Genomic DNA, 24,281 nt, shown 5'->3' with positions numbered 1-24,281 from the left:
AGAACCCTGGTGACAGGATTCATACATGATAGAAGCCTGGTGAAAGGATTCATACATGATAGAACCCTGGTGACAGGATTCATACATGATAGAAGCCTGGTGAAAGGATTCCAACATGATAGAACCCTGGTGAAAGGATTCACACATGATAGAACCCTGGTGAAAGGATTTCCACACGATAGAACCCTGGTGACAGGATTCACACATGATATAACCCTGGTGACAAGATTCACACATGATAGAATCCTGGTGACAAGATTCCCACACGATAGAAGCCTGGTGAAAGGATTCCCACATGATAGAACCCTGGTGACAGGATTCCAACATGATAGAACCCTGGTGAATGGATTCCCACATGATAGAACCCTGGTGACAGGATTCCCACATGATAGAAGCCTGGTGAAAGGATTCCCACATGATAGAAGCCTGGTGACAGGATTCCAACATGATAGAAGCCTGGTGAAAGGATTCCAACATTATAGAACCCTGGTGAAAGGATTCCCACATAACAGCCGTTGTAGTCCTATGAAAGGAATCCCACATAACAGCCGTTGTAGTCCTATGAAAGGAATCCCACATGACAGCCGTTGTAGTCCTATGAGGGGAATCCCACGGAATAGCCATTGAAGCCCGGTGAAAGGATTCCCACATGATAGAACCCCGGTGAAAGGATTTCTACATGATAGCCATTGCCAGTCAAATAATTATTTCCAAGTTAGCACGGTGCATCTTCAGCAATCACTCAACTTTGTTAAGACCAGCTTTATAAACGGGGGGCCAAAAAATTCCCCTGGCCAACCAATCATGCTCCTTCACTCTTATGAATACTGCTCAACATTGATTCATTTATATGGAAAATATATTATGGCTTTAGATTGTGGCTTTAGATCAGTGCTTACATAACATGTGCTTTGCAGAGGAGGTGGACATCTGGCCACATGGCACAAATACTTTCAGGGGGCTCTGAACAATAAAATAAGCAGAGAACAAATGGCAGCAGAAGACAGAATACATCGTTTTAGCACTACAAGCTGAGAAAACGTAACGCTCAGATTACATCATATTATAACATCAGGCATATGCTCGGGACAGATGAAAAGTCACGTCAAGGTTTGGACTAACGTTGAAGCCCGTGGCAAACTGCTTGTACGTTTCTGTCCATTTCATCAACCAGAAGCATAGCTTCAAAACAGAAAGAGACATACTGACAGATATTGTGTTTCTGTTGTATGTACTGTATGTCCTGTAGGAGTTATAACTCTTGAAATGAGTATATTCTTAGTCTTTTTAGTAAACCACTGTTTTGTTTTTTTGTTGATTTTATTTTAGTCCATTACATTGATATTATACTGTATACTGTAAATGCTGTGTAACATATTGACTTATTACTCTGTTGTGAAGTAGTGATTTTCCAAAGGTTTTTGTTTTGTTCCTTTAACATGCGTTCCTTTCTGTCTGAAACAGGACTTGTTTTGATTTTTTGGGCCTGGAAGAACATTGCCATGAAACCAGATAAAGGCAGTCAGGCCCTTTTCTCCAGAGGTTAACATCTTCATCTGAAGGTTTCCTGACAAACTAAAAGCCGCTGGCAAAAACGAAGAGCAACACATTGTCTTTTTCTGAAAGGGCTACAGAGTGAGAACTCTTGTGCCACTTTATACAAGCAGTTTAATTCAGCCTTTCATTCTTTTTTTATATTATCCTAGCAAAATGTATTGTTGTTATAGATATTTTTTATTCAAAATAAGATCTAGATTTTATACATGATTCTCTCTTTTTTGACTATGTACAGAAGTGCAAGAAAGTCAACCTTCTTCACCTACAATGCTGTGAAAAAGTTTTTGCCTCTTTTAAAAAATAACATCCTCCACTTTTGCATATTTTTGTTACTGAATGTTATCAGATCTTCAACAAAAAAACTAATATTAGATCAAGAGAAACTGAGTGAACAAATATCACAATATTTACAAATATATTTCATAAACAAAGTTATGTAACACCCAATGCCTCTGTGTGAAAAATGAATTGCCCCCTTACACTCAATAATTGGTTGTTCCACCTTTAGCTGCAATGTATCACATCCAGTCATGATTGGGAGTCCCATATGGCGGTGCACAATTGGCCCAGCATCGTCCGGGTTTGGCCGGGGTAGGCTGTCATTGTAAATAACAATTTATTATTCTTATTAACTGACATGCCTAGTTAAATTAAATAAAAAAATATATTTTAATTAAATAAAAATGACTCCAACCAAAGACTTCCTGTAGTTGTTGATTAGTTTCTCACGTCGCTGGGGAGGAAGTTTGGCCCACTCTCCTATGCAGAACTGCTTTAACTCAGCCACATTTGTGGGTTTTCAAGCAGGAACTGTCGTTTCAAGTCCTGCCACAACATCTAAATTGCGATTAAGTCTGGACTAGGCCATTCCAAAACTTGTTGCTTTTTAGCCATTTTCATGTAGACTTGATTGTGTGTTTTGGATCATTGTCTTGCTGCATGACCCAGCGTTTTCCATTATGCCTGGTTAAAACCAAACACTGCATTCCACAGTAAGAACCTTATACCAATGGTCAAGCATGGTGGTGGTAGTGTGATGGTTTGGGGTCAGCATGGTGGTGGTAGTGTGATGGTTTGGGGTCAGCATGGTGGTGGTAGTGTGATGGTTTGGGGTCAGCATGGTGGTGGTAGTGTGATGGTTTGGGGTCAGCATGGTGGTGGTAGTGTGATGGTTTGGGGTCAGCATGGTGGTGGTAGTGTGATGGTTTGGGGATGCTTTGCTGCCTCAGGACCTGGACAACTTGCCTTAAAACTTCTTTGGGATCGGTGTCCCTTCCACGGGACGGTTGAGCTAGCGTAGGCTAATGAGATTAGCATGAGGTTATCACTAGCAAGAACATTTCCCAGGACATAGACATATCTGATATTGGCAGAAGGCTTAAATTATTGTTCATCTAACTGCACTGTCCAATTTACAGTAGCTATTACAGTGAAAGAATACCATGCTATTGTTTGAGGAGAGTGCACAGTTTTGAACATGAAAAGTTATTAATGGAAGGAACCATTAATTCTGCTCCGTATCAGAGATTTCTTTAGGCAAATGTCAGGCCATCTGTCTGTAAGCTGACCATGAAGTGAGTGGGGTCATGCACCAAGACAAAACACACAATTGTTTACATGAAAATGGTTTTAAAAAAGCAACAAATTTGGCCTAGTCAAAGTCCAGACCTAATCCCTATTGAGATGTTGTTGCCGGACTTGAAACGACAGTTAATGCTTGAAAACCTATAAATGTTGTTGAGTTAAAGTGGTCATTCATGCATGTAAGAGTGAAAATAGCTCCACAGCAACGTGAGGGACTGGTCAACAGCTAAAGGAAGTGTTTGGTTGCAGTCATTGCAGCTAAAGGTGGCCCAACCAGTCATTGCAGCTAAAGGTGGCCCAACCAGTCATTGCAGCTAAAGGTGGCCCAACCAGTCATTGCAGCTAAAGGTGGCCCAACCAGTCATTGCAGCTAAAGGTGGCCCAACCAGTCATTGCAGCTAAAGGTGGCCCAACCAGTCATTGCAGCTAAAGGTGGCCCAACCAGTCATTGCAGCTAAAGGTGGCCCAACCAGTCATTGCAGCTAAAGGTGGCCCAACCAGTCATTGCAGCTAAAGGTGGCCCAACCAGTCATTGCAGCTAAAGGTGGCCCAACCAGTCATTGCAGCTAAAGGTGGCCCAACCAGTCATTGCAGCTAAAGGTGGCCCAACCAGTCATTGCAGCTAAAGGTGGCCCAACCAGTCATTGCAGCTAAAGGTGGCCCAACCAGTCATTGCAGCTAAAGGTGGCCCAACCAGTCATTGCAGCTAAAGGTGGCCCAACCAGTCATTGCAGCTAAAGGTGGCCCAACCAGTCATTGCAGCTAAAGGTGGCCCAACCAGTCATTGCAGCTAAAGGTGGCCCAACCAGTCATTGCAGCTAAAGGTGGCCCAACCAGTCATTGCAGCTAAAGGTGGCCCAACCAGTCATTGCAGCTAAAGGTGGCCCAACCAGTCATTGCATCTAAAGGTGGCCCAACCAGTCATTGCAGCTAAAGGTGGCCCAACCAGTCATTGCAGCTAAAGGTGGCCCAACCAGTCATTGCAGCTAAAGGTGGCCCAACCAGTCATTGCAGCTAAAGGTGGCCCAACCAGTCATTGCAGCTAAAGGTGGCCCAACCAATCATTGAGCGTGAAGGGGCAATTCCTTTTTTCCACACAGGGGATTTGGGTGTTGCATAACTTTGTTAATGAAATAGAATAAGTATCAATTTTTGTTGTTATTTGTAAATGCAGGTTCTCTTTATCTAATATTTGGTTTTGGTTGAAGATCTGATAACATTTAGTATCAAATAAATGCAAAAATCGAGAAAATCAGAAAATACTTTTCCACAGCCCTGTAGGTTTCCCCTTGTTTGTTTGTAGCTAAGTAAAGAGATCAGTGTGCGTACTCCATGCTCGACCTGCCTCCGACCCCTGACCTCAACTGCAACGCCCCCTAAGAGTGATCAAATATGCAGCTATATTTTCCACAGCCCTGTAGGTTTCCAGTGTGCCTCCATGCTGTTTGTTTGTGATCAAATATGCAGCTAATTTTCCACAGCCCTGTAAAGAGATCAGTGTGCGTACTCCATGCTCGACCTGCCTCCGACCCCTGACCTCAACTGCAACGCCCCTAAGAGTGATCAAATATGCAGCTATATTTTCCACAGCCCTGTAGGTTTCCCCTTGTTTGTTTGTGGCTAAGTAAAGAGATCAGTGTGCGTCCATGCTCGACCTGCCTCCGATCAACTGCAACGCCCCGAGTGATCAAATATGCAGCTATATTTTCCACAGCCCTGTAGGTTTCCCCTTGTTTGTTTGTGGCTAAGTAAAGAGATCAGTGTGCCCCATGCTCGACCTCACCCCTGACCTCAACTGCAACGCCCCCTAAGAGTGATCAAATATGCAGCTATATTTTCCACAGCCCTGTAGGTTTCCCCTTGTTTGTTTGTGGCTAAGTAAAGAGATCAGTGTGCGTACTCCATGCTCGACCTGCCTCCGACCCCTGACCTCAACTGCAACGCCCCCTAAGAGTGATCAAATATGCAGCTATATTTTCCACAGCCCTGTAGGTTTCCCCTTGTTTGTTTGTAGCTAAGTAAAGAGATCAGTGTGCGTACTCCATGCTCGACCTGCCTCCGACCCCTGACCTCAACTGCAACGCCCCCTAAGAGTGATCAAATATGCAGCTATATTTTCCACAGCCCTGTAGGTTTCCCCTTGTTTGTTTGTGGCTAAGTAAAGAGATCAGTGAGTGATCAAATATGCAGCTATATTTTCCACAGCCCTGTAGGTTTCCCCTTGTTTGTTTGTGGCTAAGTAAAGCGTACTCCATGCTCGACCTGCCTCCGACCCCTGACCTCAACTGCAACGCCCCCTAAGAGTGATCAAATATGCAGCTATATTTTCCACAGCCCTGTAGGTTTCCCCTTGTTTGTTTGTGGCTAAGTAAAGAGATCAGTGTGCGTACTCCATGCTCGACCTGCCTCCGACCCCTGACCTCAACTGCAACTAAGAGTGATCAAATATGCAGCTATATTTTCAACATGGCCTGACATCCAGGGAGATTACAAATATTCAAACAATAGTTACTATTTGAAGAGAATACAGTAGAAAATGTTTTTTTTTTTTTAAACCTACACATCGAAGAATGAGATTTTTTTAATAATATTTGTTTCCTTATAAGACTAGTTACAAACCAGATGAGCATTCAAATAATACTCCACTGTCAGTGAGCGTTGTCACAGCAAGCCTCACTCTCCTAGTATTTCCTCAGATACCCACACAAAATATCTTTGTTTCAAGGAACTCAAACAGACAAGAAATTAAAATAATTCTTAGAGTTCACAGAAAATAAAAATATCATTCAGTTTACAATCATAACACTACAGTAAATATTCAAATCAACATTACGGGTCATTTCAGAGAACTAAAATATGGTATGAACACACACATATTACCTACTATTCAGAATCCTACAAAAGTTACTGGTAACATCTAGTTAGACAAAACTCCTTTAACTAAACATCAAAAATGTAATCCGTGCATTAAACAAAATGAAATAAGACATTCATCTTCTTGAAAAAAACAAACTCAACAAGAAATACATGTTTAGAGTGAAAGACAACAATCATATATACCACGAAAGCTTTGTGTGGCGACACAACAGCAAGGGTTAGGCAAGAGGACGATTTGAAATGGCTTGTTGCATTGTGCCGACCTCGTGGTGTTTTCTAAGGCTTTGGATGAGTAATACAATCAGGTCAAGCTCTTCCATACCATGTCTTTTCATACAATGCATGCAGAAGCATGAGGGTTTAAACCAAAAAAAACAATCTACACTCCCCCACGCTTCCATACACAAATTTACACTCACCCCCCTCTTGTCCATACACAACGTCATCTGTGATTTTGGCCCCACACATTTTCTGAACAGAGCTCCACTAGTGCACCCACATATGTCAACACAGAACACAGAAGAAAAATACCCCAAAAACATTTGACTGTATCTATCCAAAAGCATCCACACATAATGTGTTTTCACAAGTTCTCTCACATATCATAGACCATATAAACTGCACTTAATAAAACATACCATTTTTAAAAAATCATTAAATGAATTATAATAAAATGAAAACCACACCATGTTAGAACAACTCAACCATAAGCCACCCTGTAACTCTTGGAAAGTGCTCCTCACTCCACTCAGCGGTTTGGTTTATCACGCAACTTTCAGTAGTTCTTCATTCTATCCTTCCTTTTTAACAGTCTCCACCCCTTCTTCATCACAAGTGAGACTTTTGGCATAATATTGGGTCCAGGGCCAAAGCCCCATGCATTAAGCCTTTACAGTCTATAGACTTTATACGCAGAGACAGAGAGGACCATGTCCTAACAGAACCAACTAGAGTCTATAGTCGTTATACCCAGAGAAAGAGAGGACTGGGTCCTAACAGAACCAACTAGAGTCTATAGACTTTATACCCAGAGACAGAGAGGACCAGGGCCTAACAGAACCAACTAGAGTCTATAGACTTTATACCCAGAGACAGAGAGGACCAGGTCCTAACAGAACCAACTAGAGTCTATAGACTTTATACCCAAAGATAGAAAGGACTGGCTCCTGACAGAAGCAAGTAGAATCTATAGACTTTATACTCAGATGCAAAGAGGACTGGGTCCTCACAGAACCAACTAGAGTCTATGGACTTTACACCCAGAGACAGAGAGGACTGGGTCCTAACAGAACCAACTAGAGTCTATAGTCGTTATACCCAGAGAAAGAGAGGACTGGGTCCTAACAGAACCAACTAGAGTTTATATACTTTATACCCAGAGAGGACTGGGTCCTAACAGAACCAACTAGAGTCTATAGACTTTATACCAAGAGACAGAGAGGACCAGGGCCTAACAGAACCAACTAGAGTCTATAGACTTTATACCCAGAGACAGAGAGGACCAGGGCCTAACAGAACCAACTAGAGTCTATAGACTTTATACCCAGAGAGGACTGGGTTCTAACAGAACCAACTAGAGTCTATAGACTTTATACCCAGAGAGGACTGGGTCCTAACAGAACCAACTAGAGTCTATAGACTTCATACCCAGAGAGGACTGGGTCCTAACAGAACCAACTAGAGTCTATAGACTTTATACCCAGAGACAGAGAGGACAGGGTCCTAACAGAACCAACTAGTCATTATACTTTATACCCAGAGAGGACTGGGTCCTAACAGAACCAGCTAGAGTCTATAGACTTTATACTCAGAGACAGAGAGGACAGGGTCCTAACAGAACCAACTAGAGTCTATAGTCTTTATACCCAGAGAGGACTGGGTCCTAACAGAATCAACTAGAGTCTATAGACTTTATACCCAGAGAGGACAGGGTCCTAACAGAACCAACTAGAGTCTATAGACTTTATACCCAGAGACAGAGAGGACCAGGTCCTAACAGAACCAACTAGAGTGGGTCCTAACAGAACCAACTAGAGTCTATAGACTTTATACCCAGAGAGGACTGGGTCCTAACAGAACCAACTAGAGTCTATAGACTTTATACCCAGAGAGGACAGGGTCCTAACAGAACCAACTAGAGTCTATAGACTTTATACCCAGAGAGGACTGGGTCCTAACAGAACCAACTAGAGTCTATAGACTTTATACCCAGAGAGGACAGGGTCCTAACAGAACCAACTAGAGTCTATAGACTTTATACCCAGAGAGGACTGGGTCCTAACAGAACCAACTAGTCATTATACTTTATACCTAGAGAGGACTGGGTCCTAACAGAACCAATACCCCTTCTCTGTCTGACTCACACCGTGGAATCTAAGGTCAAGGCAAATGAAAAGAAGAACAACAGAAGACCAGAGGTAACCCAAACAACCTAAGGTGGGTAACTGCGTACCCAAGAGGCAAAGACCATGAATGGTTCATCTGTTAATGACGTCAAACTGTAGACAAACATCCACGGAACAAGGACACGAGAGACATTAGAGACTTTGAAGGCGTTCCCCAGGTTAACACTGTAACATGGCTATAATGACCGAATAAAACTCAATGTTTTTGGGATATACGTACATAGTCTATGGCACTTTAAGTGGAGCTTGCAACATATCTAGTAAAGCTGGGATGGGTTTTAAAACACAAAGGTGTACTAAACCAACAACATTCAGCTGTCCTTATGGCACCAAGCCCACTAACCCATTTCAACCAAGTTGGTCTGGTAAAGAACCAGATCATCTACAAACAAGCCATGCACAATTCTTTCAATCTAATATGGCAATTAGTTACTATTCCTCGTCATTTCCCCTTCTTGTTTAAAATACAAGGTGCAACTTTGTTTTGTGTAAACCATGAAAAAATCATATAAATTAAAGAAAAACCAACTGAAAATAACATAAAAGAGAGTCTTGGTCTGCTGCCATACCAAACTAGTGGGTGTGACTATCTCCTCATGTTGACATTCAAAGTGTGTCCGGTGTTTTAATGGATGACGCCTCCACAGATATAAAGACGGGCTGTAATGTTCTGTAGATGACATAGTTCCTCTCTGTGTAGGAGGTGCTGTTGTCTGTATGGTGTGTGTAGAATACACATGTTCACCACCTTATGACAAACTAGATCTCTTTGAGTAGCATGCATGTCAGAACCACTACAGTTTACAGGCGGTTGGAGTCTCCTGGTGTTCTGGATGTTACAGGCATAGACATAGAATCTATTCTAAAGATTCTATGTCTATTCTTACAGGCATAGACATAGAATCTATTCTAAATATTCTATTTCTGTGGTTACAGGCATGAAGGGTGAACTGTTGTCTGGGGCGGATGGAACACCAACACACTCCAGTTTCATCTGCAGGAGAAAACAATAGAACAGAATAGAAAATAAAATAACCAATTAGAGAAGAATAGAAGAACGAATCAAAAGAGATTGCATAGACATAATGACATACAGATGTAGGATCTAAATGTGATCACCCGCACAGCAGAAAATGCAAACGTGTAGTATGGTTTTCAAGGTTTTAAAAAAGGCTTCTAAAATTTGCAATTTCAAAAAGTGTATCAAACCCCTTACAAAAAAAAATGTCATTAATTATAATCCACACAATAATAAAAATGTCATTAATTATAATCCACACAATAATAAAAATGTCATTAATTATAATCCACACAATAATAAAAATGTCATTAATTATAATCCACACAATAATAAAAATGTCATTAATTATAATCCACACAATAATAAAAATGTCATTAATTATAATCCACACAATAATAAAAATGTCATTAATTATAATCCACACAATAATAAAAATGTCATTAATTATAATCCACACAATAATAAAAATGTTCTATTGCTGCGAGAATATTTTTTCCGCCGTGAGAAAGGGGTCAAGTCAAGAACCTACATTGGTATGAAAATGAGTCTTACTGTTCTCGTAGAGACTTCTACATCTGAGTTACATACTTGTGACTCGTAAGATGATCTGTAGATATTATTGGAATCTGGGGAAGAACACGAGAGAAGACAGAAAACAACCATTACTGTAAATGTCACTTTTACAACACAACTCTCAATGGACCAGTTTCATTTTTCTTTCATCACTTACAGACGGTGCCAAATTCACTATCAATCATATTTTAAACGAACGCAAAACAATTTGCGTTACAAATAAAACAACACTTAGGCGGAAACGACGCCGTCATTTTCCTGAATGTTCTAAGTGTGTTTAAAAGTTAGTAATCAGTTACCATGACATCCATCCTCCTCTTCTGATGACCATTCATTGCAATTCAATAGAGTGGTCATAAGTACCAATGGGATGGAGGACACAGCCTATAGCACAGTACTCTCAAAACATCACCCGGAAGTGAAGTACTTCCATCACAAGTAGTGGACAGAGAGAGGAAGCTGTAAGAAGGGCAAACCTGATTGGCTGTTGCGGTTGCAAAGGGAACACTTGTGGCAGAGGAGTTGGCTGCAGACACAGTGGCGGGCGTAGCACCGTGCATCATGGGTACTTTAGGGAGAGAAAGATCACACAGACAAATGAACTGGAGCAGGCCCGAGGTGTCGTTCTATTATAAAGGTTACTGGGTAAGTATTTATTTATAGCTCTTCCTCTAACCACTTATAAACCTATCGTGTTGATGTTGTCCATTAGAAAAGCATTTCTTTGTGTATTTCTTACTATCTATAAATAGGATCTAGTGCCATGGATACAATATTCTAAGCTGACCTTTAGATAAGGTGTTAGCTGACAGGGTAACTGAGGTTTGGGATGAGGGCCAGGACAATGAGTAGATCAGAGTGAGTTATTACAGCCACAAGCTACAGTGTCTTCACAAAGTATTCAGACCCTTTCACTTGTTTTGTTGTGTTACAGCCTGAATTTAAAATGAATTCAATTGATCATTTGTGTCACTGATCTACACACCCAAACCCTATAATGTAAAAGTGGAATTTTGCTTGTAGTCATTTTTTTTAAATGAATAAAAAAAATCAACGCTCAAATGTCTTGAGTCAATAAGTATTCAACCCCTTTGTTATGGCAAATCCTAAATACATTCAGGAATTAAAATGTGCTTAACAAATACATTTTTAATTTGAATTTAACCTCTATTTATCTAGGCAAGTCAGTTAATAACAAATTCTGATTTACAATGATGGCCTACTCCGGCCAAACCCCGACGATGCTGGGCTAATTGTGCGCCGCCCATGGGACTCCCAATCACAGCCAGATGTGATACAGCCGGGATTCAAATCAGGTACTATAGTGACGCATCTTGCACTGAGATGCAGTGCCTTAGACCGCTGCACCACTCGGGAGCATAATAAGTTGCATGGATTCATTCCGTGTTCAATAATAGTGGTTAACATCATTTTTTAATAGCTACTCCGTCTCTGTACCCCACACACACAATTATCTGTAAGGTCCCTCAGTTGAGCAGTGAACTTCATGTACAGATTCAACCACAATAACCAGGGAGGTTTTTCAATTCCTCGCAAAGTAGCGCACCGATTGGTTGATGTATACAAATAAAAAAAGCAGATGCAGAATATCGCTTTGAGAATGGTTAAGTTATTAGTTAGACTTTGGTGTCCTTCCTAACTCAGTTGCCGGAGAGGAAGGAAATTGCTCAGAGATTTCACCATGAGGCCAATGGTGACTTGAAAACAGGTACGGAGTTTAATGATTGTGATAAGAGGAAACTCAGGATGGATCAACAACATTGTAGTTACTCCACAATACTAACCTAAATGACAGAGTGAAAAGAAGGAATCCTGTACAGAATAAGACTATTCCAAAACTTGCATCCCGTTTGCAACAAGGCACTTAAATACTGCAACAAATGTGGCTAGGAAAATAACTTTTTGTCCTGAATACAAAGCGTTATGTTTGGGGGAAATCCAACACAACATGGGGTATGAATACATTCTGAAGGCACTGTATGTGGCACATAATATGACAGACAAACATCAGCAACGTGACATCAGCAACGTGACATCAGCAACGTGACATCAGCAACGTGACATCAGCAACGTGACATCAGCAACGTGACATCAGCAACGTGACATCAGCAATGTGACTTCAGCAACGTGACATCAGCAACGTGACATCAGCAACGTGACATCAGCAACGTGACATCATGCATAGCGAGAGCGGCGACATTCAATAGGGGTGACACACAGGGAAACAGGTGAAACAACGCTAACACTTTACTTGACACTCACATTGTCATAACCACGTCATAATATGTCATAACAGCTGACATAACATGACATAACCTGTCATAATAGGGCCATAACACCGTCATGACTCATATATTTATACCTGTTGTGACATATATAGAATTATTTTATGGTTGGTTATGACAGCGACATAAGAGTCATTTATTATAATTATAATTTTCCCTGATAAAAAGTTTCCTTTCCTCTGAACGTTTGTTTCATTAAATCCTTAGTTGTTGTTCTAATGAATTCTGTACAGTTATTTTTTTTAAATGCGATAATATGTAGAAAATACACTTTGACACTGTCATGAAGCATTATGACCATCCTGTGTCACTTTACTTGGACTAAGACAATACACTTTATGAAGCATTATGACCATCCTGTGTCACTTTACTTGGACTAAGAAAATACACTGTCATGAAGCATTATGACCATCCTGTGTCACTTTACTTGGACTAAGACAATACACTTTATGAAGCATTATGACCATCCTGTGTCACTTTACTTGGACTAAGACAATACACTTTATGAAGCATTATAACCATCCTGTGTCACTTTACTTGGACTAAGAAAATACACTTTATGACACTGTCAAGAAACATTATGACATCATAATCATATCAGCCAGATAGTCCTATCACGTACATGCCCTTATATCAGTCATCAGTCACAAAGAGGGTGTCTTGTCCTGCTCCTGAAATCTGCTCCTGCATTCATCCCAGTCATCAGCAACAGAGCATTGGGGTAGGTGCATGTCTGACATCAACGTGTGCACAATTACAATGATCATTGAATGTGGTCCATTTCAGAAAATGTTATATAACATAAACATACTGTTGACATGTAGGCTACGGTGTAATGGAATGTTTGGTCTTGTGTGGTAGGTTTTGTGTGTTTTTACACACTTATGTAGGTGTCAAAACTAGCCATAAAATAACACAACAGGTTATGACCATACTATAACAGGTTATGACCATACTGTAACAGGTTATGACCATACTATAACAGGTTACGACCATACTATAACAGGTTATGACCATACTATAACAGGTTATGACCATACTATAACAGGTTATGACCATACTATAACAGGTTATGACCATACTGTAACAGGTTATGACCATACTATAAAAGGTTATGACCATACTATAACAGGTTATGACCATACTATAACAGGTTATGACCATACTATAAAAGGTTATGACCATACTATAACAGGTTATGACCATACTATAACAGGTTATGACCATACTATAAAAGGTTATGACCATACTATAACAGGTTATGACCATACTATAACAGGTTATGACCATACTATAACAGGTTATGACCATACTATAACAGGTTATGACCATACTATAACAGGTTATGAAAAGTTATGTCAGTTGTTATGACATATTAGGACATAGTTATGACCGTGTCATAACATGTTATGATGCTGGGGGTCAAGTAAACTGTTACTGTAACAACTAGCCTACAGTAGAAAAACAACATGTACTTCAAAATGTTTCATACTTAATTCATATTTCATCTTATAACTGAACCACCAGCACCACCATCATCACCAATAATATAATAATACTACAACTAACCCTGTCTGCAACCCACAGTCTGTCCCAATCCAGTCCAGTCCCACTCTGTCAGGGCGTGAAATACAAAATTAAATGCTTTGTATTTTTTCTCTCCAAGCTGTGAATCTAAATGTTAATTAGATGTAATTCTATTACAAATCATTTCCTGGTTAAAAATTCCACTGAATTAACATTTTTAAACACAAATAATGCAATAAAATACAGTTTCTAACTATGAAAATATTTTTCTCCCTGACAGACAAGGATTGTCTCGACGGTCAAGAATCCTCGCTCTAGATTTATTGACAGCAGTTGAAAGAGTGCTTCAAGACTTTGTGCCACATCTCACCAAAACAACGTCCCTGTCTCTTTTCCATCATCAGGCAACACCTGGCCAAGTGACAACTAAATCCTTCATACTGTATTGCTTCCTTCGTACTGTATTGCTTCCTTCATACTGTATTGTCTTCATTGCGGACACAAGACAGGGAAGATAATATAACAATATTTTTATTAACGTGTTTCATTTTTCATTGTTTTATTATCTTGTGAAAGCTGCACTGCAATCGTAAGGGTAGTCAACAACACATCTGCCATGCTGATCATCAATACAGGGGCCCCTCAGGGGTACGTGCTTCGTCCCCTCCTGTACTCCTTGTTCACCCACCACTGTGTGGCCATGCATGACTCTAACACCATCACCAACCTATAGGGAGAAGGTCAGAGACCTGGCAGTGTGGTACCAGGACAACAACCTCTCCCTCAACGTGAGCAAGACAAAGGAGATGACCGTGGACTACAGGAAAAGGAGGGCTGAACATGCTGCCATTCACATCGATGGGGCTGTAGTTGAGCGGGTCGAGAGTTTCAAGTTCCTTGATGTTCACATCACCAACAAACTATCATGGTCCAAACACGCTACAGAGGGTAATGCATACGGCCCAGCTTCCTGTAATCCAGGACCAATATACTAGGTGGTGTCAAAGGAAGGCCCCAAATATTGTCGAAGACTCCAGTCACTCTAGTCTATTCCCTCCCATTTGATTTTACACTGCTGCTACTTGCTGTTTATTATCTATGCATAGTCACTTTACTCCTACCTACATGTACAAATTAACTCATGGTGCTTGCCTACGGAGCTGTGAGGGGAACGGCACCTCAGTACCTCCAGGCTCTGATCAGGCCCTACGCCCAAACAAGGGCACTGCGTTCATCCACCTCTGGCCTGCTCGCCTCCCTACCACTGAGGAAGTACAGCTCCCGCTCAGCCCAGTCAAAACTGTTCGCTGCGCTGGCCCCCCAATGGTGGAACAAACTCCCTCACGACGCCAGGACAGCGGAGTCAATCACCACCTTCCGGAGACACCTGAAACCCCACCTCTTTAAGGAATACCTAGGATAGGATAAGTAATCCCTCTCACCCCCCCCCTTTAAGATTTAGATGCACTATTGTAAAGTGACTGTTCCACTGGATGTCATAAGGTGAATGCACCAATTTGTAAGTCGCTCTGGATAAGAGCGTCTGCTAAATGACGTAAATGTAAATGTAAATGTAACTCGACTAACCTGTTTATTATCTATGCATAGGCACTTTACTCCTACCTACATGTACAAATGAACTCGACTAACCTGTATCCCTGTACATTGACTCAGTACTGGTACTGGTATCTTTTATTGTTTTACTTCTGATTTATTTTTATTAATTGCTTAAGTTTATTTAGTAAATATTTCTTATCTTATCTCTATTTTCTTAAAACTGCATTGTTTGTTAATAAGGGCTTGTAAGTAAGTATTTGTATGTGTAAATACAATCTATCTATCTCTTTATGAAGGGAAAGAGACGAGGATATGAAGCTACTTTAGACTTCTGAGAGGCCCCCTTGGTCTCAGAGTGAAAAATGGCCGCCCTGATGGCATGAGAAGGAATGTAAGGGACTGAAATGGCTGAACGGTAATCAGGAAGGAAAGCTGGCACCTACCAACACTTGTTGCAGGTGTCATGCACAATATCGAGCCTGCCCATCATGCATTGCAACAGGAAGTGGATTGGAAAAGGAGATGGAGAGAAGAAATCAACACAACCCATTACAAGACAGTGTCCACAGAGGTAGGGAGTGTTGTTATGGTTACAGAGTATACAGTACATTAAAACGCATCACACAGGTGACACATCAACTACCATACAGTGAAGAAAGACATGTTTTGTTTTTTTACCTTTATTTAACTAGGCAAGCCAGTTAAGAACAAATTCGACGCTGGACCAATTGTGCGCCGCACTATGGGCGGAGTGACACATCTTGCACTGAGATACAGTGTCTTAGACTGCTGCACCACTCTGGAGCACCTCTACTGGCAATAATCATTCATGAATGATAATCATTACTGTTAACAATGGTCACTCTTTACAGATAGAATCATGGTCGTTACTAAATGCACACAAACACACAGAGAGCTAGACCGTAAAGCACACAGACAGATGTTGTGTGTTTGATGTGTGTTTCAGTAGCTATGATAATGTTGCTTATGAACACTATTGACCTACGTTTCAGCACCAGGCATCCAGGGGAAAAGTAAGTCTTAATAAAAAGGGAAAAAGGAGAATGACTAGTCACATCAGCCAATAACTTTCTCCAAGATCAATGACAAGCCTGGAAACGGTCTCTCTTGTAATACTGCTTCTATGTAAAGGTTGGCCTCGAGGGGTTATGGACGAGCTTCATCCATTTCTCTCAGTGTGGACTTGGACCACTGTGGCTTGACAGCAGGGATGGACTGAGAACAGAAATCGGCCTGGTTATTTCTAAAACACTGGGCCCCTACACCATCCCACTTTTAACCAGCAGTAACATTCACTGGACCCAATCCATGCCGGCTATTTTTACATACCAGGACTGTTAGAGGACTGTGAGACAGAGTTGAAGATGACTTTGCTGTCATCTTAGGGTGGTGCCAGTGTTGTCAGACTGGTGTATGTGGGTCGGACCAGGATGGTGTCCGTGTTCTGGTGTATGTGGGTCTCACCAGGGTGGTGTCCGTGTTCTGGTGTATGTGTGTGTTTGTTTGTGTTAGTGTTTCACCAGGGATACTGCAACATGAAAGTCCAATCAGAACCAGTCAAAAGTTTGGACACACCTACAAATTCAATTTTTTTTATTTAAATGTGTACTATATTAACATTGTAGAATAATAGTAAAAACATCACAGCTATGAAAAAAACACATATGGAAACATGTAGAAACCAAAAAAGTGCTAAACAAATCAAAATATATTTTAGATTTTAGATTCTTCAAAGAAGCCACCCTTTGTCTGGATGACAGCTTTTCATACTCTTGGCATTTATGGGTAAGGAGCCTGAAACCAAAGGTTTTATGGGTAAGGATTTGGGTTTGTGAATGGAGGTCAGCCGTATCAGACTTGACTTCAGGAGTCGCGGCGAGATGAGAGATGAAAGGTTAGAAGTCAAGGCCTACCTGATGGGATAAACTGCTGCTGAAACTGCATGTTGGCCAGGGCCTGTTGGTACTGGAACATGTTGGAGGCGTTGAACATGGCAGTGGCAGAGTTGGCTTTTTCAAGTGTGGGTCTCTTTGGTAATGGAGGTAAAACAGGTGAGAGCCCCTGATAGAGGGACCCGATGGAGTGGAAAACACAAAACAAAAGGATAGAAGGAGCAGGGGGTTGGGGGGCGGGGGGGTGGTGGTAGTGGAATCAAAGACAGGGAGAATACATCATTTCATTAGAATAGAAAGGCATCTCCATGAAGCAATCATTTTGAACCAAAAATCAGCAAGTCATTCTAAAGCAAGCAGTGTTCTATGTAACACTAGTCCTTCTAAAACAAGCAGTGTTCTATGTAACACTAGTCCTTCTAAAGCAAGCAGTGTTTTATGTAACACTAGTCCTTCTAAAACAAGCAGTGTTCTATGTAACACTAGTCCTTCTAAAGCAAGCAGTGTTCTATGTAACACTAGTCCTATAACAAGCAGTTTTCTATGTAACATTAGTCCTTCTAAAACAAGCAGTGTTCTATGTAACACTAATCCTTCTAAAGCAAGTAGTGTTCTATGTAACACTAGTCCTTCTAAAACAAGCAGTGTTCTATGTAACACTAGTCCTTCTAAAACAAGCAGTGTTCTATGTAACACTAGTCATTCTAAAGCAAGCAGTGTTCTATGTAACACTAGTCCTATAACAAGCAGTTTTCTATGTAACACTAGTCCTTCTAAAACAAGAAGTGTTCTATGTAACACTAGTCCTTCTAAAACAAGCAGTTTTCTATGTAACACTAGTCCTTCTAAAACAAGCAGTGTTCTATGTAACATTAGTCCTAAAGCAAGCAGTGTTCTATGTAACAGTAGTCCAAAAGCAAGCAGTGTTCTATGTAACAGTAGTTCTAAAGCAAGCAGTGTTCTATGTAACACTAGTCCTTCTATAACAAGCAGTGTTCTATGTAACACTAGTCCTTCTAAAGCAAGCAGTGTTCTATGTAACAGTAGTCCTAAAGCAAGCAGTGTTCTATGTAACAGTAGTCCTAAAGCAAGCAGTGTTCTATGTAACAGTAGTCCTATAGCAAGCAGTGTTCTATGTAACAGTAGTCCTAAAGCAAGCAGTGTTCTATGTAACAGTAGTCCTAAAGCAAGCAGTGTTCTATGTAACAGTAGTCCTAAAGCAAGCAGTGTTCTATGTAACACTAGTCCTTCTAAAACAAGCAGTGTTCTATGTAACACTAGTCCTTCTATAACAAGCAGTGTTCTATGTAACACTAGTCTTAAAGCAAGCAGTGTTCTATGTAACACTAGTCTTAAAACAAGCAGTGTTCTATGTAACACAAGTCCTTCTAAAACAAGCAGTGTTCTATGTAACACTTGTCCTAAAACAAGCAGTGTTCTATGTAATACTAGTCCTAAAACAGGCAGTGTTCTATGTAACATTAGTCCTTCTAAAGCAAGCAGTGTTCTATGTAACACTAGTCCTTCTAAAACAAGCAGTGTTCTATGTAACACTAGTCTTAATACAAGCAGTGTTCTATGTAACACTTGTCCTAAAACAAGCAGTGTTTTATGTAACACTAGTCCTTCTAAAGCAAGCAGTGTTCTATGTAACACTAGTCCTTCTATAACAAGCAGTGTTCTATGTAACACTAGTCCTTCTAAAGCAAGCAGTGTTTCTATGTAACACTAGTCCTTCTAAAACAAGCAGTAACACTAGTTCTAAAACAAGCAGTGTAACACTAGTCCTTCTAAAACAAGCAGTGTTCTATGTAACACTAGTCCTTCTAAAGCAAGAAGTGTTCTATGTAACACTAGTCCTTCTAAAACAAGCAGTGTTTTATGTAACACTAGTCCTTCTAAAACAAGCAGTGTTCTATGTAACACTAGTCCTAAAACAAGCAGTGTTTTATGTAACACTAAGCAGTGTTCTATGTAACACTAGTCCTTCTAAAACAAGCAGTGTTCTATGTAACACTAGTCCTATAACAAGCAGTGTTTTATGTAACACTAAGCAGTGTTTTATGTAACACTAGTCCTTCTAAAACAAGCAGTGTTCTATGTAACACTAGTCATTCTAAAACAAGCAGTGTTCTATGTAACACTAGTCCTTCTAAAACAAGCAGTGTTCTATGTAACACTAGTCCTTCTAAAGCAAGAAGTGTTCTATGTAACACTAGTCCTTCTAAAACAAGCAGTGTTTTATGTAACACTAGTCCTTCTAAAACAAGCAGTGTTCTATGTAACACTAGTCCTTCTAAAACAAGCAGTGTTCTATGTAACCTCTACTATGGTCCTCTACTCCTACTAAAGCAAGACAGTGGTATGGTCCTCTACTCCAACTAAAGCAAGACAGCGGTCTGGTCCTCTACTCCTACTAAAGCAAGACAGCGGTCTGGTCCTCTACTCCTACTAAAGCAAGACAGTGGTCTGGTCCTCTACTCCAACTAAAGCAAGACAGTGGTCTGGTCCTCTACTCCTACTACAGCAAGACAGTGGTCTGGTCCTCTACTCCAACTAAAGCAAGACAGTGTTGCTGGTCTAGGAATTGTGATAACAATAGAAGTATTTACCAACATACAAACAATTTACACAGAAATAATGTGTGAATAATGCAAAAAAGCACAGTGGTGTAAAAGTACTGAAGTAAAAATACTTTAATGTACTACTTAAGTAGTATTTTGAGGTTTCCGTACTTTGCTATTCATATTTTTGACAACTTTTACTTCACTACATTCCTGACGAAAATAACGTACTTTTTAATCAAGTGATTTTTCCCTGACATCCAAAAGTACTCGTTACATTTTAAAAGGAAAACGGTACAATTCACCCACTTATTAAGAGAATATCCCTGGACATCCCTACTCCCTCTGATCTTGCAGACTCACTAAACACAAATGCTTCATTTGTGAATGAAGAAGAGAACTTGTGCCGTCTGCTTTGCTTAATGTAAGGAATTTGAAATGATTTACACTTTTACCTTTACTTTTGATACGTATATTTATTTAAAATCAAATACTTTTAGACTTTTACTCAAGTAGTATTTAATTAAATGGGTGACTTTCACTTTTACTTAAGTCATTTTCTATTAAAAGGTATCTTTACTTTTACTCAAGTAGTATTTAATTAAATGGGCGACTTTCACTTTTACTTAAGTCATTTTCTATTAAAAGGTATCTTTACTTTTACTCAAGTAGTATTTAATTAAATGGGCGACTTTCACTTTTACTTAAGTCATTTTCTATTAAAAGGTATCTTTACTTTTACTCAAGTAGTATTTTATTAAATGGGCGACTTTCACTTTTACTTAAGTCATTTTCTATTAAAAGGTATCTTTACTTTTGCTCAAGTAGTATTTAATTAAATGGGCGACTTTCACTTTTACTTAGGTCATTTTCTATTAAAAGGTATCTTTACTTTTACTCAAGTATGACAATTGGGTACTTCAACCCCCACTGAACATAAACTATCAATTATAACACATAATTGCTAACATAGTAGGAGCTCTACAAAACAATGATAGTAATTATTGTACGGGTGATCATGGGTGACAACAGAAATGATGTTAACAGAGAAAAGCTTCACTTTTAGCTCCATGCAACACAGTAGAAGCCTTGTTCATTCTGAGGTCCCTCTAGAAGCCCACCCATCCACCAGAATTACACATGCAGAACTGGCAATAATAAGAAAATATATCATAAAATATATCATAAAAATGGCCAAATATTTATATTTGAATACTACTGAATAGACACTAATCATGCTTTTAATTACTGCATTCACTAAATATGGTCCTTCTGTAGCTCAGTTGGTAGAGCATGGCGCTTGTAACGCCAGGGTAGTGGGTTCAATTCCCGGGACCACCCATACGTAGAATGTATGCACACATGACTGTAAGTCGCTTTGGATAAAAGCGTCTGCTAAATAGCATATATATATATTTTTTAAATTAACTCCATATAGAATGTTCAAGTCGTGTTATGGATGAATAGACTATCAGGGATGAACTGACTGTCGACAGTATTCTAATACGAAAACTAAGGCCCTGTGCAGGTTTTGCAATTTCCGTCTCTTTCCCTTGTTGACGTAGAGATGGAATGGAAAGTGATACTGAGGTGAATTAACTGGGTACCATTTTATCCTGAATCAATTCATCACCCCACCAAGGAAACGTTTAGTAAACAGTAACTGAGATGTATTTAGTTTGAATCTAGCATAACAGAGCTGCATGCCAAGCTAAAAGGTGGAAGGTCATAGTACCAGGTCAAAGGTTGCGTCGAGGGGTCGCTTCAGTGATTTGACAGCCGTCTGAGTCTTAATTAGCAGGCAGCGAGCACGTGATGGCAACGGGCCAATGGGATTCTAGCGCATTAAAATAAATCAGCAAGCAGAGGAGCATCATGGGGGCAGCAGAGTAGTTTGGGTTGGTGAGAAAGAAAAAAAAGAAGAAAAAAAGAAATAAAATAAAATAATTGGAGAGCAATATACAACAAACAACAGGTGGCCTTGACATCATTAATGGCTGTAGGGTTGTTACTGTAAACACTATGGTCTTCACATCATTAATGTCTGTAGGGTTGTTACTGTAAACACTATGGTCTTCACATCATTAATGTCTGTAGGGTTGTTACTGTAAACACTATGGTCTTGACATCATTAATGTCTGTAGGGTTGTTACTGTAAACACTATGGTCTTGACATCATTAATGTCTGTAGGGTTGTTACTGTAAACACTATGGTCTTAATCATCATTAATGTCTGTAGGTTTGTTACTGTAAACACTATGGTCTTCACATCATTAATATCTGTAGGGTTGTTACTGTAAACACTATGGTCTTCACATCATTAAGGTCTGTAGGGTTGTTACTGTAAACACTATGGTCTTCACATCATTAATGTCTGTAGGGTTGTTATTGTAAACGCTATGGTCTTCACATCATTAATGTCTGTAGGGTTGTTACTGTAAACACTATGGTCTTCACATCATTAATGTCTGTAGGGTTGTTACTGTAAACACTATGGTCTTCACATCATTAATGTCTGTAGGGTTGTTACTGTAAACACTATGGTCTTCACATCATTAATGTCTGTAGGGTTGTTACTGTAAACACTATGGTCTTCACATCATTAATGTCTGTAGGGTTGTTACTGTAAACACTATGGTCTTCACATCATTAATGTCTGTAGGGTTGTTACTGTAAACACTATGGTCTTCACATCATTAATGTCTGTAGGGTTGTTACTGTAAACACTATGGTCTTCACATCATTAATGTCTGTAGGGTTGTTACTGTAAACACTATGGTCTTCACATCATTAATGTCTGTAGGGTTGTTACTGTAAACACTATGGTCTTCACATCATTAATGTCTGTAGGGTTGTTACTGTAAACACTATGGTCTTCACATCATTAATGTCTGTAGGGTTGTTACTGTAAACACTATGGTCTTCACATCATTAATGTCTGTAGGGTTGTTACTGTAAACACTATGGTCTTCACATCATTAATGTCTGTAGGGTTGTTACTGTAAACACTATGGTCTTCACATCATTAATGTCTGTAGGGTTGTTACTGTAAACACTATGGTCTTCACATCATTAATGTCTGTAGGGTTGTTACTGTAAACACTATGGTCTTCACATCATTAATGTCTGTAGGGTTGTTACTGTAAACACTATGGTCTTCACATCAATTGCTGACACACAGGAATGTTGCTTTGCTTGCTATTCGCGATCACTGGATTGAGCTAAACACTGTTTCTACATTCATCATTACACACGTTCTGGTTCCGACAAACAACAGAACTCTTTAAAGTGAATCCAGGACGACTTGGGATTTTTTAAAAACGTCATAACGTTTCTATTGGTTAGACATACCAATGCTTTTTAATTGATATTCAAGTAGTCCCACTGTAGCTATAATAGGAGACTGTTTTGCTACAGCGGCTCTAAGAAGCCTAACAATATATTCAGTTATAGCAGCAGTTATAACACGTGTTACACAGCATCGTAACTGTTGAAGGAGCAAAATAAAAGGGCGTAGGGAAGGGAAGGGGCATTAACTCATCCCTGCAGCGTTGGACATTAAAGCTAGCTAGCTAGCTAGCTGCTTAAATATGTTTACATTACCTTTAGGGTCTGTGTCTGCTGGGTAGTCGAGTAGGTGTGAGGGCATGAGAGAGGAAAGGGGAAGGCTGAGGGTGCGATGACAGGGGACGTAGGGAAGGGAAGGGGCATTAACTCATCCCTGCAGCGTTGGACATTAAAGCTAGCTAGCTACCTAGCTGCTTAAATACGTTTACATTACCTTTAGGGTCTGTGTCTGCTGGGTAGTCGAGTAGGTGTGAGGGCATGAGAGAGGAAAGGGGAAGGCTGAGGGTGCGATGACAGGGGACGTAGGGAAGGGAAGGGGCATTAACTCATCCCTGCAGCGTTGGACATTAAAGCTAGCTAGCTACCTAGCTGCTTAAATACGTTTACATTACCTTTAGGGTCTGTGTCTGCTGGGTAGTCGAGTAGGTGTGAGGGCATGAGAGAGGAAAGGGGAAGGCTGAGGGTGCGATGACAGGGACGTAGGGAAGGGAAGGGGCATTAACTCATCCCTGCAGCGTTGGACATTAAAGCTAGCTAGCTACCTAGCTGCTTAAATACGTTTACATTACCTTTAGGGTCTGTGTCTGCTGGGTAGTCGAGTAGGTGTGAGGGCATGAGAGAGGAAAGGGGAGGCTGAGGGTGCGATGACAGGGGCGGGGGGAAGGGGTTTTCAGACATGGGTGGGGTTTGATAGGGGTGGCTGGGGGGTGGGGTGTTACAGAGGGATACCCACCATGGCTGCTGCGGCAGCAGCCTGGTTGACCTGGTGTTGGCCAGCCTTTATCTTGGCCTGCAGGTGGGCTGGCGGGTGGAAGTATTTACACTTCTCC

At 40.4% G+C, this 24,281-nt stretch overlaps 1 protein-coding gene across 6 annotated transcripts in view; it reads right to left on the bottom strand.

Moving 5' to 3' along the window:
* Positions 1-4,649: 4,649 nt before the first annotated feature.
* LOC123992498 (muscleblind-like protein 1) overlaps positions 4,650-24,281 on the bottom strand; it is a 136,154-nt gene continuing 116,522 nt past the window's right edge. For 2 of the 6 annotated variants that reach the window (XM_046293681.1, XM_046293680.1), the window contains exons 5-13: positions 24,185-24,281; positions 17,342-17,489; positions 15,851-15,886; positions 13,893-13,937; positions 10,494-10,585; positions 9,997-10,070; positions 5,404-9,417; positions 4,932-5,193; positions 4,650-4,678 (exon numbers count right to left, since the gene is read on the bottom strand). The exon at positions 24,185-24,281 is cut by the window's right edge and continues 143 nt beyond it. In XM_046293681.1, coding sequence (XP_046149637.1) covers positions 10,014-10,070; positions 10,494-10,585; positions 13,893-13,937; positions 15,851-15,886; positions 17,342-17,489; positions 24,185-24,281 — 475 coding nt within the window. In that variant the 3' untranslated portion in view covers positions 4,650-4,678; positions 4,932-5,193; positions 5,404-9,417; positions 9,997-10,013. The remainder of the gene's footprint in view (positions 4,679-4,931; positions 5,194-5,403; positions 9,418-9,996; positions 10,071-10,493; positions 10,586-13,892; positions 13,938-15,850; positions 15,887-17,341; positions 17,490-24,184) is intronic. The other 4 variants (XM_046293682.1, XM_046293683.1, XM_046293684.1 and 1 more) reach the window with 4 other exon arrangements.

This window comes from Oncorhynchus gorbuscha, linkage group LG13 (assembly GCF_021184085.1).
Source record: "Oncorhynchus gorbuscha isolate QuinsamMale2020 ecotype Even-year linkage group LG13, OgorEven_v1.0, whole genome shotgun sequence".
Classification (NCBI taxonomy): domain Eukaryota; kingdom Metazoa; phylum Chordata; class Actinopteri; order Salmoniformes; family Salmonidae; genus Oncorhynchus; species Oncorhynchus gorbuscha.
This window is presented reverse-complemented; position numbering and strand designations above follow the sequence as displayed.